The 18,213-nt window shown below is 35.9% G+C and overlaps 1 protein-coding gene and 1 pseudogene across 2 annotated transcripts in view; both read left to right on the top strand.

The window, feature by feature from the left end:
* Positions 1-3,021, top strand: part of LOC107659465 (zinc finger protein 800-like) — a 17,847-nt pseudogene extending 14,826 nt beyond the window's left edge.
* Positions 3,022-5,618: 2,597 nt separating this feature from the next.
* grm8b (glutamate receptor, metabotropic 8b) overlaps positions 5,619-18,213 on the top strand; it is a 219,130-nt gene continuing 206,535 nt past the window's right edge. Inside the window, exons 1-2 of one of the 2 annotated variants that reach the window (XM_016448445.1) lie at positions 5,619-5,745; positions 6,859-7,644. In XM_016448445.1, coding sequence (XP_016303931.1) covers positions 7,138-7,644 — 507 coding nt within the window. In that variant the 5' untranslated portion in view covers positions 5,619-5,745; positions 6,859-7,137. Of the gene's footprint in view, positions 5,746-6,858; positions 7,645-8,102; positions 8,302-18,213 lie in introns of those variants that run through there. The other variant, XR_001630917.1, reaches the window with a different exon arrangement.

The following is an 18,213-nucleotide window of genomic DNA, read 5'->3' as shown; positions in this document are numbered from 1 at the left end:
AAAAAATTTTTTGGGGGGTAAAATACCCTTTTTTTTTTTTTTTTTTTTAACACTCCATGGGCTAAAAATCATGTTATTGGGGTTGCTTCAACTCGCAGATATGAAAAACAACCCGTGGCAACAGTGTTAAAATAGCCCAATTCCACGGGAAAACCGCAGACTTGGCAACACTGGTTGTAGCGATCGAGTAAATAGGTGTCGTCATCGTACAGTCTACACACATATTGTACCCAAATGTATAAGAAGCATGTCACACAGTGTGATCTGCAATGATCTTATAAGATTGCTAAAATCGTGCAGTGTTTAAAAGGCTTAACATTGACAAAGGAACCTGAGCTGTATCTCGGGACCAGAATATCATAGAGACTTTGGGGTTGGAGTCTTTTGACTTGGACCAGTAGGTAACCACCTAGCAAATCCTCAATACGCACCCAGAACACCCTAGCAACTACAAAACAACAACCTGGTAACCACACAGGACACCTTAGCTTAGGGGTGTCCAATCTCGCTCCTGGAGGGCCAGTGTCCTGCAGAGTTTAGCTCCAGCTTGCCCCAACACACTTGCTTAGAAGTTTCTAGTATCCCTGAACTCCTTGATCAGCTTGTTTTGGTTCAGTTTAATTAGGATTGGAGCTAAACTCTACAGGATAGTGGCCCTCCAGGAGCAGAATTGGACATTTGTGCCTTGGCGTAATTGCGGCGAGTTTTGTACTGGGAAGCACCACTCACAATATCTCCCGAAAATGTAAAAATCTCGTTCAAAATATTGTTGGTAGCAAGTTACAGAGCACCACAGCCTGTAAATAACACTGTATAATACTTTTAATAAATATAATAAATATTTTATCCAGCCATCTTAAGTACTCCTAAGAAAGCACTACTTGAGTGTTCCAAAAATAGTGAACTTGGACTGTTGAATAAGATGAAAGACTTTCTTAGACTATATCTATGAAGGTACAATCCCTTATAATTGCTATAATTCCTACAGACTAGAATGGATGAGATGCTCTACTACAGAATCAAACATTCGGCCATTTCACAAGATTTTGTTTCCAAGGCTGCATAGTGTTTGTCTTTATTAAAGGTGCTTTCTTAGGCGAGTATCACTATTACTGTTCCTCATATTTATCATTGGAGGTTTGCTTTAAAACCTTTTCAGATCAATTGCCATGCAGAGTTTCACCTACCTGTCATTTTCTAGTAACTGAAGACTTTATTAGCTTGCTCAGGTGTCATTGATTAGGGTTGAAGCTAAACTCAGTGCTGGTGTCCCCTCCAAGACCGCATTTGAGGAAGTCTGCTTTAAACCAAAGTATTAAAGGGTTGGTTCACCCAAAAATGAAAATTATGTCAATAATTACTCACCCTCATGTCGTTCCTGACCTTTGTTCATCTTCGGAACACAAATTAAGATATTTTTGATGCATTCTGAGAGCTCTCTGACCCTCCCATAGACAGCAAGGATACTTACTCAATCAAGGCTCAGAAACGTAGCAAGGAGATCGTTAAAATAATCCATGTGACATCAGGGGTTCAACCGTAATTTTACGAAGCTACAAGTATACTTTTTGTGCACAAAGAAAACAAAAATAACGACTTTATTAAACAATTTGTCTCCTCCGCGTCACCCTGTAGCGCCATTTTGGAGAGTATCACATACGTAAAAGTATGCTGTTCGGTGTCAGCAGCAGCGTATGCGGATACGCTGTTTACGATGTTAACGCTTTGCTCTGAACGTAAACAGCGTATCTGCGTACATACGTTGTTTACGTATGCGATACTGTTCAAAATGGCGCTAGGGTGATGCGGAGGTGACGAATTGTTGAATAGTTGTTATTTTTTTCCTTTGTGCACAAAAAGTATTCTCGTAGCTTCGTAAAATTACAGTTGAACCCCTGATGTCACATGGATTATTTTAACGATCTCCTTGTTATGTTTCTGAGCCTTGATCGTGTTAGGATCCTTGCTGTCTATGGGAGGGTCAGAGAGCTCTCAGAATGCATCAAAAATATCTTAATTTGTGTTCCGAAGATGAACGAAGGTCTCACAGGTTTGGATGACATGAGGGTGAGTAATTAATGACAGAATTTTCATTTTTGGGTGAACTATCCCTTTAAGACTAAGTTGGGCCAGTAAGCAACCGCCCAGAATCACCCTAGCATTGTTGCGGCATTTTTTGCATGGGCAAGCAGTACTGACATTTTCTTCAGAAAACGTAGAGATTGAGTTGTGTTTCATTTCTTAAACGTTTTAAGTGGTTTCTAGGGATCCAAATTGGGCACATTTGGTTTCAGTTATTCTTTTGTTATCCAAGCCAGTGTTGCCGCAGTGCTTATTTTTCTCGTCACATGCTCAGACAAAGTCTCTAAGGTCACTGTAATAGGAATTACGCTCTAATTTAAATTCATGGGTACAGATAGTATCTGAGAGGGATTCCCCATCGTCTGCTTTCTGTAATAGATATGTAGATGTGGTGAACTTTTACACATTTTGGCCTGACCTTTTAAACTTCTGGCAGCCTCCAGTGGTTTTACCCACAGAATAATGACGATTGAGATTTTTCTAAATGCCTATTTCCTTAAAGTGACAGTTCACCTACAAGTAAGAAATTGCTGTATTTGCTCACTCTTGTTATTCCAAACCTGTAATCTTAATAAAGGATTTTTTTGAAGAATGCTGAAGTAAATTAAATCACACAGCATGATGTCAGAACATTAATTCATTGGTGAACTATCCTGTTAGCATCTTCAAACTTATAGAAAGTACACACACTTTTTCCTTTAAATCATTCCTGTTATTGACTATAGTATGTTATTATATATTTAATGATGAAAGATGTTTGATTCTCTCTCACTTTTTCTTTCTTTCTCTCCATCTAGATTGTTTTTTCTCTGAATACGTAGCACATTTGCACTGGATTCCATGGATGGGTTTATCGCCATGCGAAAGAAAAGGAAGGGATATGGACAGACTTGTGGGTAGAAAACCGAGGATAACCTTTGCATAAAGGGGTTGAATGAGTTGAATGAAGTGCACCAAAAATGTTATTCCAGCTTTTTACACAGGAGGGCGCTGATGTAAAAGAATTGGTATCCACCCTCCAAAAGGAGATTGATCTTCAATTGATTTTGACTGATTGACAAAGTAAAACAACTCTCAAAATGAATTTTGATTAATTTGTAAACGGATTATACCACTATTTTTTGTATTCTCTCTGACAGTTTATAAATACACAAAGAATGTTTCATAAATAGACAATGGACAGACATAGGAGGTAGCTCTGTATATGTACAGCATGTCTAACTAATGTTAAATATTCACAAGTAGATAAAGTAATGTAACTCTGCTTCATATTTTCCTGCCATGTGATCACCTCTCTAATCAACTATGGATTGAAATGCTGCTAATTTGTTAGAAATGTACTTTCTTCTACCCTTTAAGTCAAAGCCTACATATTAAGCTGCTCAGGATGTCTTAATTGAGAGCCCATATTTTTTTTTTTTTTAACAGCTTAAACTTTATGTTTGTCTTTAATGAAAGGTTCCAACTGTGACTAAAACGAAATGGAATACTACTGTATTTTAGTTTGGTAGCCTACTAATAACTAAAGCTAATGAGAAAATAATTTTCAAGTTTTAGTAGATGGCTCTCATCGTTGCTTTCAAGTATAAATAGTTATAATGAAGCTTTTGAGCAAGTAAATGGCAAGTACAGTTTCTTTTAGTTGGGGTGCATGCAGAATGCCTTGATTAAACCCTTTGTTTATGTGTACAATAGGGCTTTATCTAAATGCCAAAACCTAGATCCATTCTGATGGTGTGCACTCCTTTTTATTTGCAAAATCCTGGTATAACCTTGCTTGCAGTAGGATTTTTTGTTCAAATAAAGATAATAAACATCCTTTGTCAACTTGTATACTATCTATCTATCTATCTATCTATCTATCTATCTATCTATCTATCTATCTATCTATCTGTCTGTCTGTCTGTCCACACATATAGAAATCCATTAACATTCCCTTAAAATTTTCACAAGTTTCATTACAAATCATTAACTAGTGAACCTGACATACAGAAATTATATTGGGCTAGAAATGATATAAAACTTTAAGTGACTTGCAAATTTGACAGTTGGTCACCTTACCCTCAAATACCCATTAAAAGTAAGTATTGCAGGAGAAATCACCTCGGGTCGTGTGAGACTCATAAAAGAAGAAACTTGGATGAGACCGTGAAAATCAAATACTCAATTGACACGAGATGAATAGAGCGTTCAACAGAATATTTCTACACCCAGTATAGTCATATAATCGAAGCGAACTCTTTATATAGTTTTATTGGCAAATGGGTGTGGAAATCAGAATTATATTAGTTTTGAAGATGCACAATATGGCTAAGTGTAAATACTCCCTGAGACTAAAACAAAACAAAAAAAAACAAATGTATCTATAAATAAAATACATATAGCCTATTTAAACTGAACTTTGCACAGGCCTACAGGCTATACACCACTGGAGAGGAATTATTGCCCTTTATTGCTGTCAAAACCCACTTTCTGTTTAGATGCGAGTCATTTTTACTATGCAGTGCATTTTCATGGCCGAGGTCACACTTTTCACTCCAATGAATATTTTCAGGGGTAGGTTTATTATATTATAATCTTTTAGACATGTCACTGTAAAATGTTGCCTGTAGGCTTAACCTTGCATTAACCAGTCTATTGAAAACAAAATATCAAACAATTTCTTAAAGACTGAACTCACATTAAATTCCTTTTTCCCCCCACATTTAAGTGAACATAGAGTGATTTTAAATAATTTTATTATTTTGTCACGACCGGCTATTTTGGATTGTGACCATGCATACTATTTGTTGTATTATAATTATTTTAGTATTATCTATATACTGTTATAGCATTAGTGCATTTTTTGAATTAGCTTATATTTTTATATTTATTTAATTTTAGTTTGTTTAGTAATAGAGTTATGTGTTTGTCGTTTTTATTATTTTGCTTGAATTTATTTTTATTTCAGTTATAGTTTTAGTACTTCAATTTTAGTACGACATAATTTTAAAACATCAAGTTTTTCCATGTAATATTTGTTTTATTTTGGCTTATATTTTGTTTTTGTCTTATATTTTATTTTATTATTTATTCTTATATTTTTATTTTATAATTCCATCACTTACTTTTATCGATTTTCAATAGTTTTATTTTAGCACTGCAGACTGTATGCAGGAATCTGACTGTATAAAAACAGGAATGCTCTGTGCAAGTCCACAGTGTTCACACTAGATGGCACAATGGGATAAATCACAGCAGTGACTGTCGAACAGTTTGATCTCTTCAAACCAGCTGTCAAGCCACAATGAACAGATAGGCTATTTCTACGTAGTTTTGCTTTTATCAGTCTGAAAAGTAACAAATATTTCTTCCAACGACACTATCATATAGCTTTACACGCACCTTTTCGACTCCTTATAAAGAACAAATGATCGTTACTTCAATGTCATAGTCTTTAAGGAGCTTTTTTTATACTTCCGATGCGTCGTTCGCAGTTGATTGATTCCAGTTTGTCTTGATGCGGCTCGGGGCGAAGAAAGCGTCCAAATTGTCAGACCAATCATAACGGAGTGGGAGTATTTGCGCGAGAAATGATGCGCTCGCCTCGCGCGCGCTGTCCCTCCCAGCAGCATCAAAGCAGCAGCAGCGATCAGCGCACGAGCACAGCTCAGGCACCTGCAGGTATGAATGCATGCTAAATGTTATCTCTTTATATTCGCAAAAGCAACAGAGTGAGTTGCGCTAGTCTAGTATAATATGGTGTTTTCTATTTGTTTAATTGTTGCAATGCTATATGGGTGCAACTTAGGTCTGCTGAAATGTTTCGTGGTGATGCTGATGCTGAATGCATTTAATCAGTAACAATTATTAGACATGGGAAGATGCTTTTCTGCCAGTGAAATGTTTAAAAGTTTTATTTTATTTGTTTAGTTATGTATTTACCAACAGTATGTGCAAAGCTGTTTCTTCATTCCTGACCACAATTTCTACTATGATGGCATTTCATGAGTTTTAATGCAAGAGTGCTGACCGTTTGCTCTATTCGTTCGTATTTATTAATTATAACAGCAATAATTAAAATGATATTTGATGGAGTTGAATGTATTGCCCATACTCTACACTGTAAAGGTGCGCTACTTAAAGGGCCAGTTTGCAGAAAATTGAAATTCTCTCATCATTTACTCACCTAAATGTTATTTCAAACCTGTATGACTTATTTTTTCTTCTTCTGTGGAACACAGAAAGAGGCCCTTTCAGTCACATTCACGGTATCGGTAAAAGATGCATTGAATGTGACGTCTGAGTCTGAGTCTGACTGAGACTGACAGTGTCCAGCCATCTCCATTTGTGGTCTATGCAAGAAATAAATGCATTTGGAATGACATCAGGGTCAGTAAATGAACTGTCCCTTTAAGATTTTTATTCGACTTCAAGGAATCAGTGGAGAAATCCTAAACTTATTCTGCATTGGTTTTGACTCTTCACTTCTCTTTACTGGGATCGATTCCAGGCAGCATTTGCAAAGCACAATGGCTCACTTGTTGTATAAAGATATTCCAAACCAAAGTGTTAGACAGGCTAATTATGCATGCATATTTATGCATAAACACATGCATGTTTTAAAAGTCGACTGTCAGATCAGATGTGTTTAGCGAATACACAAATGCACTGATCACTCTCCATTTTTCACACTTAGAGCCTCCCTGCTGTGCAGTGCATATGTGTGTTCTGATAAATAATGTGCCCAATCTTTGCTGATGAAGGCATATTCCTCTGCTGTTCCCTTTCACACAGGGTTCTAATGGTCTGTGACCTCTGTAATTGAGGAGCTAGCAACTATGTGATTGCCTCATGTTCCATCATCTTATTCTTGCGGCGTCCTTCCTCGTTTGCCACCAAAAACTTCCAAGCAAATCCAATGGTCTCCTTGTCGTTGGATTCCGTTATCCGGTACGCTCCAGTGAGGGGCACTGATGACCCCGTTCGGTTATTGTGTTCCGTCCCTGCTGGCTTCCCACCTTTGTAACTGCGTCCCCACTGCTGCTTGTGCGTCTGGATCCACCTTATGCCGCAATGGTGAGTGCCTTTGAATGGTATGGCTGTCTTCTTCTGCTGACGGGGGTGGCCAGATCCGTCAGCCAGCGTACGGATCCACTGACGCCCCCTGCTCCCGAATATGCACACTCTATACGACTGGACGGTGATATCATCCTGGGAGGTCTCTTCCCGGTGCATGCTAGGGGCGAACGTGGCGCCCCTTGTGGGGAACTGAAGAAGGAGAAGGGTATTCATCGGTTAGAGGCCATGCTCTTCACCATCGACCTCATCAACAAAGACCCCGACCTGCTGCCCAACGTGACCCTGGGGGCGCGTATTTTGGACACCTGCTCGCGCGACACCTATGCCCTGGAACAGTCGCTTACTTTCGTGCAGGCACTCATCGAGCGCGATTCTACTGATGTGCGATGCACTAGTGGTGAGCAGCCAATCTTTGCCAAGCCGGACAAGATTATTGGTGTGATAGGCGCAGCTGCAAGCTCCGTCTCCATCATGGTGGCCAACATCCTACGCCTGTTTAAGGTAATTCCTGGCTATGTTACACTATTAGTTGGGGGCTTTGCTGCAGGATCAACAGAACCAAATGTAATCCATAATTAATGTAGTAATGTGAACTTTGCATATCTTTGGTCATGGTTTTTAAGATTGAGCGCATGTCATGCAACCTGCCATGTTGGCATCTGGCATCATGTAGTGTAGCCTTGAAGTTTGACTGGATGCACAATCTATGCCTGTTTAAGGTCTTTTCTGTCTTAGCTACACTATAGGTCAGTGGCTTCGCTTCAGGACCCACAGAACCAGATGTAATCCATATTTAATGTAGTCTAGGCCAGAAGTTCCCAAGCATGTTCCTGGATCCCCCGCCCCAACACTGCACATTTTGCATGTCTCTTTAATCAAACACACCTGATTCATGTGATCAGCCTATTAGTAGAGACTCCAAGACCTGAAATGGGTGTTAGACAAAGGAGACATTCAAAATTTGAAGTGTCGTGGAGCCACTGGTGTAGCTTTGCATAGCTTTGGTCGTGGTTTTTAAGGTTGAGGGCATGTCATGCAAACTGTTGTGTTGGCCTCTGCTTGATTTGGCTTAAAGATGTAGTCTTAAACAAGTGAGAGATGAATTAGCACCAAAATAAAGTCAAGTTTGATTGGATGCGCAACCCACACCTGTTTAAGGTAATTTCCATCTTTGCTACATTTTAGATTTGTAGTTTTGCTTCAGGACCCACAAAACTAGACATAAAGTGTATTTAATCTAGCCTGTGTTGTTTTCTTGTTTAACTTTGTGTCGTTTTGGTCATGTTTTCCCAGATGAGGGCCTGTCATTCAACCTGTCCATGTTGGCCTCTGCTTAATTGGTGTAGTTTTAAAAATGTGCACCAAAATACCATTTGATTGGATGCGCAATCTTTGACATCAACAATCAAAGACATGTGAAATATTTAGGGATGCACAATATGTAGGTGCACTGTAAAGATTTTTTTAGTAAGTAGTAAATAAACATTTCAATCTAAAAATGTTGTTTAATTCAATGTTATATTTCATGTTATATTCCATTAATTTGTCGTTCCTGACATATTTTGTTTGTGAAATTTACTAGCAATTTCTGAGAGAAAAGTAATACCAATTTTTTAAAGGATGACTGATTTATTGGTTTTACTGATTAATCAGGTGAAAACATTCCACATATTGCAAACTGTCACATGCTGTATATATTATTATTTCATTTATATTATTACTATTAATTATTACTATCAGCTGGTTAATTAGTTATTAGCTTTTTTTCCTGCTTTAGTTATTGATATTGGCCAAATACACTATTAGTTGACTTTTAATCAGTACAGATTTTATTTTCGGAATTGGCTGATATTGAATATTGAATTGACATTAATACCTTTGCAGTAATCTCACACTCATTTAAAGTTAATCTTTAAAAACACTAATAATTCTAATCTAATCATTAGCAAATGTCAAAATATATTATTTATACTGTGCATGATGTTATGATACCTAAATTCACTTGTAGCTTTTTCAGTGTTTTATTTTTTGTGTATTTAGACAAAATAGTATAGCATTTTAATATCTGCCATTTATTGGCAACTGAAAATAATAATCAGCTATTGACCAGAATTTTAATATCGGTGCATCCCTAGAAACGTCTTCACTTTTTTTAATGGTTCAAAAGCATATTTACTTTGCTTACTTTAACTATGCATGATTATATGGGTAGTTACATTTTATAATTTGCATCTATCATCGTTTATGCCCTGTTGTCCATGACCCACTGCTATAAACATGAAATAAGGAATGGTAATTTCTGTGATCTCTTGGAGTGATTCAAATGCACTTTCAGAAGGAATTCACTTGCACACACTTTTTGGCAGTGCTGTGGATATAGTAGCCTGTAACTGAATCTGTTTTGAGGGCTAATCAATAATCACTTGGGTCTCTTGAGCACTAAACAGGAACCTACTAATGATTATAAATGAATAGAAATTTGTCAGACTATTCAGAAGCATCTTCAGTAGTGTTGAATCACTGATTAAATATTTTTCCGGATTGTCCTGAACTGATTAATTTGCTGCCATCTGATGTTTATGCTGTGCAAAGATTTTCTACGTTTGAGTCTCAAAAATACCGGCACTGGGATATCTTATGTTTCATGTCTCATTAATAATTGAGTGTCTGTTACAGATACTAAATATAGCTGGCTTGTAATTGGATCAAATAATGGGTGTCGTGTTTATCTGAAGAAAGCATTCGCCTTTTCAACTGCAAAAGAGATCAGACACAGCATTACTTCATCTGCAGCAGAGATTATGAAAATAGAACCATAGAAATGGTTGGAGAGAGAAATATTGTGTTTAAACTTATATTTATATTGTAGTGTAATCATCAGCGTTGGAGCTCGGCTTGGACTTCAGAAGAAGTGAGATGTTTGGCTTCAGCAGTTTATCCGTATTGAGCTTGTTGACTGGCTACTGCATTGTTCTTCACCTTGTGCATCAGTCATTTAAATCATATGGATCAATATGGATTCATGGATTTTTTTTTTCCATTTGTTTCTTTGTACGGTCACACGTGTTCACAGATCAATTTAAGCTGAGGCAGTAGATGCTTGATTCCTTTTGCTGTTTAAAAAAAACAACAACTTATTTTAGAGCGTCCCTGACAACATAGAAAATATATGATTGGATTACTTACCCTGAAATTCCGTCGTAGCGTCTTTTCTCTTTCCTCTGTTCCTTCCTCTCATTGATCTGCAGAGACTGGACATTTGAAAGTGATACGTGTCTGGAGGTCTCAAAACAGGATGCGATTGGGGAAGTTACTGGGTTTGTTTTTTGCCCTGGATTTAATGTAGCTCAAGGCTAGCAATTAGCTTAGTGAGAGAAAGTAAAGTAGATGTATCATGTAGATTACTCATTGACTTTTTAAAGAAATTCTGTCAGGATGTAGTGAGATGAAGTTTATTTAGTTCAACCCAATTATCTTTTGCTCCTGCTAGTTAGCATAAACAAAATGCTAATGGTTTTTACTATATTTGTGAAGTGTCACTAAATGCTATTGCTAATGTTTTCTAATGTCGCTTTATGTTGAAATGCTAACATCCTCTGGTAAGCGTGACTTCTGTTTGCTAACTTCTTTCACCCTTATGAAAATTAACCATGGTTTTACTACAAATAAAACCAAAATAGGTTACTATAGTTATGTGTTGGTAACCACAGATAAACCATGTTTTTTCTACACTAACCATAGTTTAACCATGGTATTATTTGTAGTAAAACTGTGGCAAAAAAACAAAAACAAAAACAAAAAACATGTATACTACACTTTTACTATAATAAAACCATGCTTAATTTTCGTAAGGGGAATTCTGAAGATGCGGTCACATTTTGATGAATTTTCGCAGTCAGAATCGATTTCGAGTAAGTGATTTTAATAACAATCTATGCAATTTCTCTTCAGGTTTGTTTCAAGTTGGTCACTCATTGGTCAACTGTAAGTTACTTAGTTTGAAAGTGATTTATGTGTGAAACACAAAGCTCTGTCATGAAACTCTAGATAGTGCAGGCCGATATCTAACTCATTCTGATATAATGACATCATTACTCACACGGCGCAGCTGATTCGTTCCTTTTTCCATCAACAGCCAATGAGCTTGCAGCTCAACATTCAAATATACTCGGCTAGTGTTTGCTGTAGCAGTTGCAGCGCACTTCAGAAACCCTCCACCTCCCCCAGCTCCACCTGTACAGATCTGCTGCAGTATTTCTTGAATGCTCACAGCAGCATGTTGTGGATGTTTTGGTAGTAGCAAGTCTCGGTACTTGCTCTGCCGCAGCAGCATAGCAGATCTATTCCGCCAAGACCAAACACATTATCACTGTCATGTATATTACCATGCTAAACTTTCCAAGAGTTGTAATGACAGAACTGTGGTTTATACATTACTACACTATTGAAAACAGACGACGGACCTTCTCTGACCATAATATTGCAGACAATTTGCTAATGTGGTCGTGTATCTCTAAATTGCGGCTGTTTGTTGCAAGAAACTGTTTAACATTTTAAATGGACGTAAAACCACAAAATTATATATGGCCTTCTGCAGTGCTTCCTATCACAAAGTCATCACACATTATAACAAATATTTGATGTTAAGATGGATTCTGTATCCCCTACAATTAAACAATTGTCCAAACAGCAATTGAGCTCATTGATGAAGCACTTTATCCCAGTCAGGTAAATGGAAAGTTAAGAATAATTCAGACAGTCATAATGACTGCATGTATATTTTAGCAGCTCATCCAGACAGAAGTGTGAAATATATTCATGCAAATTTCATGAAGGGGAAGAATAAAGGAGACATCACAATCCAGTTCAGATAATGACTTTATTGGTCACCAGCTGCAGACTGCGTCTGGGAAGAGGTTATGCCTGCCTCATTCATCTAGCTTGTAATGCAGACGGAAGACTTGAAACACTCTGAACGCTACATGAGATCAGAGTAGAACAGACAGAGGTGATGTTGGGGGTGTGTTTAATAGAAAAAGAACAAATTGCTTTAAGTGAAGACATTTGATGCATTTATTGGATTTTGAGATGTGGGATGCTGTTTGGATTCACTTGTTTGCTTTCTTTGTTTACCAGTTCTGTGATTTAATCACTCAGAAGCTGCCCAATTTTGTAGTGTCTTGTGTTTTTTTTGCAATTGCATAGTTAAAATCTAATTTAGTTTTAGTTTTAATGTTTTATTCTTTTTCATGTTATTAGATTTTTTGTTTGTTTGTTTGTTTGTTTCATTTTGATTTCAAGAATGAATGGTTTTACTAATAAGGTGCCTTAAAGCAATTGCTTCACACAAGAATGATCTGAATAAATAAATAATCCAATAAAATAATAAATAAGACTACTTTCTCACAGAGTAAATTAACTGAAGTGCAATTTCAGTTAGAAATAAATTTAATATGTCTCAGTAAAAAATTCAAATCATGTTGTTTGAAAAGTGATCAGTTTGTAGAATGAACCATGAACGAAGTGTAAATGTGTATTTTTCAATTTAGGAAATAATGATTTTACTAATAAGGTGCACTGAAGGAATTGCATACTTGAATGATCTGAATAAATAAATAAATAATGCAATAAAATAATTGCTTTATCACCGAATAAATTAGCTGAAAGTACAATTTTAGACAGTAAATAGGCTACCTTTATGAATTGTCTCAAGAACAAATTAAAAACCTGTAAATACATGTTATTTTAAAATCAAAGTGATCGGTTTGTAGAATGAATGATAAATGAATGCAGATGTGCATGTGTGCAAATGTGTGTTTTTCAATTTAAGAAATAATGGTTTTACTAATAAAGTACCCTGAAGAATTGCTTCATACTTGAAGGATCTGAATGAATAATGCAATAAAATAATTGATTTTTCTCAAAATAAATTAGCTGAAAGTGCAATTTCAGTCAGAGGTAAATTTGATTTGTCTAAAAAAATATCAAAACTTGTCAATACATGTTGCTTTAAAAACAAAGCGATCAGTTTGTAGAATGAACCATGAATGAAGTATGAATGTGGATGTGCATGTGTGTAAATCGGCTTGATTTGTTTGGCATTCAGGGTATGATTGCCACCTCCAGGTCCCTATTATGGCATTAGATTAGGTGAAGCGTCGCATTGCAGTCTTAATCAATACACAGTCAGAGAAAGGGAGGAGGGAAGATATTCATTCTTTCCTGTAGCCGAGGCTGTGAAAAACATCTGTGTTTTCATGCCAGCCTCCTACGCCAACTCTCTTTTACTGAGATGAAATGTGGTCAGTGCACTGCTGTGACTGTCACTCTGTATTGACTCAGTGAAGAGATATGAGTGGGGTCAGTCCACCTGAGGGCATATGTTTTAGCACAAGACAGGAAATGAGGTCATAGAGCGTAAAGCTTAAAGAGAGGGCTGCATGTTTCTTGAATATGCAGTATTTGGATGGTGGAAATTGTCATAATGTATGTGAGCAACGGCAGCAGCAGATAGCAAGATACGGTAGTAATGTTAGGGGTCAAGGTTGGTTTTCCATTGATGGCCAATTCAAACGTAGCCATGCATTAGGGTTTTTTGCAATCAACACATAAATAAGAAACATTTTATTAAATAGATGTTTTACCAAGTATGCTGATGTTGTAAAATGTTTGGGACTGTACATGTTTTTCTGCTGCCACCAGCAAGTTACATAATTGGTACAATTAGTAACCAAAAATCTTGTTTGGAAACAGGCACAAAACCTATTGTTTTAAAATACTCAGAATTCACTCAGTAACATCTCATCTGAATCTACAGCACAAAGCATTGAACGAAAATACTCAGAATTCACAGTAACATCGCAACTGAATCTAAAGAAAAACTTACGAAAATATTCAGAATTCACTGTAACATCGCAGCTGAATCTAAAGAAAAACGTACGAAAATACTCAGAATTCACTGTAACATCGCAACTGAATCTAAACAAAAATGTACGAAAATACTCAGAATTCACAGTAACATCGCAACTGAATCTAAAGAAAAACGTACGAAAATACTCAGAATTCACTGTAACATCGCAACTGAATCTAAAGAAAAACGTACGAAAATACTCAGAATTCACTGTAACATCGCAACTGAATCTAAAGAAAAACGTACGAAAATACTCAGAATTCACTGTAACATCGCAACTGAATCTAAAGAAAAACGTACGAAAATACTCAGAATTCACTGTAACATCGCAACTGAATCTAAAGAAAAACGTACGAAAATACTCAGAATTCACTGTAACATCGCAACTGAATCTAAAGAAAAACGTACGAAAATACTCAGAATTCACTGTAACATCGCAACTGAATCTAAAGAAAAACGTACGAAAATACTCAGAATTCACTGTAACATCGCAACTGAATCTAAAGAAAAACGTACGAAAATACTCAGAATTCACTGTAACATCGCAACTGAATCTAAAGAAAAACGTACGAAAATACTCAGAATTCACTGTAACATCGCAACTGAATCTAAAGAAAAACGTACGAAAATACTCAGAATTCACTGTAACATCGCAACTGAATCTAAAGAAAAACGTACGAAAATACTCAGAATTCACTGTAACATCGCAACTGAATCTAAAGAAAAACGTACGAAAATACTCAGAATTCACTGTAACATCGCAACTGAATCTAAAGAAAAACGTGCGAAAATACTCAGAATTCACTGTAACATCGCAACTGAATCTACAGCGTGAAAAAATATAATTCACTGCAACATTGCAACTAAATCTATTGTGCAAAACATGTTGTACTGAAATACTCATAATTCACTGTTACATCACAAGTGAATCTACAGTGTGAAACATGTTTTACGAAAATACTCATAATTCACTGTAACGTTGTAACTGAATCTACAGCACAAAACATTGCATGAAAATACTCAGAATTTACTGTAACACTGCAACTGAATCTACAGCGCAAAACATTGTACAAAATTCTACATTCACTGTAACATTGCAACTGAATCTACAACACAAATCTTGTATACGAAATACTCCAAATTCACTATAACATTTCAACTGAATCTACATGGTATGAAAATGTTGAGAATTCACTGTTGCATTGCAACAGAATGTACAGTGCAAAACATACTTTACTAAAGTAACATTACAGATGAATCAGTGCAAAAGATAGTGTACTTTGTAGTCTGATTCCCAAAAGAATGATTCGTACGAGTCGGTTCTTTTTAGTGCATCAAAAACATATAGTACTATCAGTGTTGTTTGATTAGTAAACAAAAACGTATAAACCTGTTCTTTTTTAAATTAAATCAAAAACATACAGAGCAACCAATGTAGACCAATTCATCGACAAATGACTCTAAAATCTATTTATTTTTAGTAAATCACAAAAGTACAGCACAGTAAGTGTATTTTGATTTATTAAACAAATTACTTTTGAGATGCTGCTTTTTATTGAATCGAAAATATACAGGGTGACCAATGTATTACAATTCCTGAACAAATGATTATTATGAGCTGTTGAATCCAAACCAATGTGGTATGTTTTCTTAACTCACGACTCTTATGAGTTGGTTCTTAAAACGGAGTTATTCTGTTACTGAATTGTATTTTTGCTGCCTCTAATTTTTTTTAAAAATGTATTCATTATCATAATTATTTTATCATTTGGTAGTGGAATTGCATCTCATTTTTATAAATATTTCTTCCTCAAAACTACTGAAAGAATAATTAATAAAACTGATAAGAAACCATGTCATTAAGAACTGGAATAATTAAATTGTCTCAAAGTGCTACATAAACAGCCATGGATGATACCATCTTTTGCACCTGGAGGAGTGCAAAAAACATTTTAGATGCCTGTTTTGCGTGCTATTCTTGAAACTTGCTGTTGTAGGGTCTATGTGGTTCTATCTTCAGCGTGTAGATTTGCTAAACTGCAGACTATGGGTGTTTTATGCCTCTGCTCTGCTCTGCTCCCAGCATCAAACTGCACTTATGTAAGATTCTGCAGTGTCTTGGAAACATCCACATCATCAAATTGCTGATTACCCCACAGTAATTGGGCTAATCAACAGCAGTTATGAACCTCCGTAGAGAAATAAGCTAGAAAAAAGCCACTTTGAAAGTAATATCTTAGCAAATTTAGGGTTTGCAAACTGTTGCGAACATCTAGGAAATTATCCCATAGAGTTTTCACACTGGTTGCATCAAGTTCCCATGAATTTAAGGATAGGACAGAAAGAACGCTGAGGGGCGAATTCACTAAACGCTGCTGTATTTCAGCTCAGCGACTTCCATCGTATTAAGCTCATAATAGATTGCGCAGTATTCAAAACTCATTGCTATTTGGTGCAATTAACGTCATAGTGATACTGTGTGCAGAGACCAGGTGGTAAGCACAATTTGATTTAGATTTAGATGATCACAGCATCAGTTATTCCTCAGATGATGGAGACAAGCATTATAAACTGCCATAGATCCAGGCTTGCAAAGATGATCTTATTTCGGCATTATAAAGAGCCTGGATCGCAGTGGTTAAGTGATACTTAAAGTATGCCAGATTTCATAGTCTGCTGCATCCTTCAAAACCGAGAGTTCAGAACAAACCTGAAAGAGCTTTTCAAATGCATATGGACAGCTAATTATGGAAGCCTGTTTCCACAACAGAAAAAAAAAAAAAATTAAAAAGGTAACTGCAACGTTCTCGCAAAATTCAGACTTTCTCGCAATTCTAGAAAATCTCGCAAATTTGTGAGATATAAATGCAACCAAGTTTATATCCAGCAATTCTTATTTTAAATCTCACAATTGTGTTTTCTCTTGAGTTTTCATTTTGCAATTTAATTTTTTTCCTCACCACAGAATAAAAATGTAAAAAGTAATTGTGAGTTTCTTGCATTTCTTTCCAATTCTGATTTCACAACTAAAAAAACAGAATTGAGAATAGAGTTTTTTAAATTTATTTATTTTTTATACTTTTTCTGTTGCAGAAACAGGCTTCCATAGTCAATATGACTCTTCTTCTAATGTATTTTAAGAGTTAGAACCAACGTCAGTGTAATTTAATTACAAAAATTGATAAATTGGTACTTTCTTTATTTATCCTGTAAATTAGTTGCTTCAAGTTCTATCTGCACATTAAAATAGGAGGTGTTTAAATATAAAAAACTGCATACCTTTTCACACCTTTCAGTGAAAATTCTGTGTCTTTTCAGTATATGTGCCTGTAGCCTCATGAATGATACACGAGTAAATTAGCCGCCTGTGAATTAGTGCCACATAATGTAATGCTGCAAACTGAGGAACATTAAATATTTAGGAAACAGCAATAAGAGTGTCAATAAAACAGCAAAGGCTTCTGCTAATTGGTCTTTTTTTAGATTGTTTAACTGCATATTATCAAGCATAGTATGCACTAAATATCAAGTATGAATATGTAGATTTGATTAAATACTTGCTGTTGTTGCCATATCCATACTAAATCATTCACTGAATAATTTGTGGGAAGTGACGATATTGTTCCTGCTGGCAGACCTTGTTATTTGAGGTCAGTATTGAAAAGACTTCAACATGATGTCTAAACAACTAAACCGTTCGTTAGAGAACACATTATCTAAGAATGAATCACCCTGTGAATCATGCCTTATTGTCCCAAAGTGATCCCCAAAAGTTGTTTTTGCCTTAGTGATTTTAACAAGAACCATTTCAATGTTTAATTTGTGTATATAATAGGCCTATATGATCTAATATTCTCTGTAGTTCTAAATATTATGTGAAGTACCCTGATGAATCCACTGCTTTACAGTTAAAGGTGGTTATTTTTAGATAATTAATAAATACAGTCATTAATACATTAATATAGGATCTTATACAATACATATCAACATTTGTATATATATATATATATATATTATATATATTTTTTTTATTTAAACATTATCATATAAGCAACCAGTCAGTATACGAAGTCAAAGTCTCAAAGACTTAAAGGGGTCATAGGATGCTACATGCACTTTTACAAGTTGTTTGAACTGAAATGTGTGTTGGCAGTGTGTGT

Source organism: Sinocyclocheilus anshuiensis, unplaced genomic scaffold (assembly GCF_001515605.1).
Source record: "Sinocyclocheilus anshuiensis isolate Anshui unplaced genomic scaffold, SAMN03320099.WGS_v1.1 scaffold387, whole genome shotgun sequence".
NCBI classification, from domain to species: Eukaryota; Metazoa; Chordata; class Actinopteri; order Cypriniformes; family Cyprinidae; genus Sinocyclocheilus; species Sinocyclocheilus anshuiensis.
This window is presented reverse-complemented; position numbering and strand designations above follow the sequence as displayed.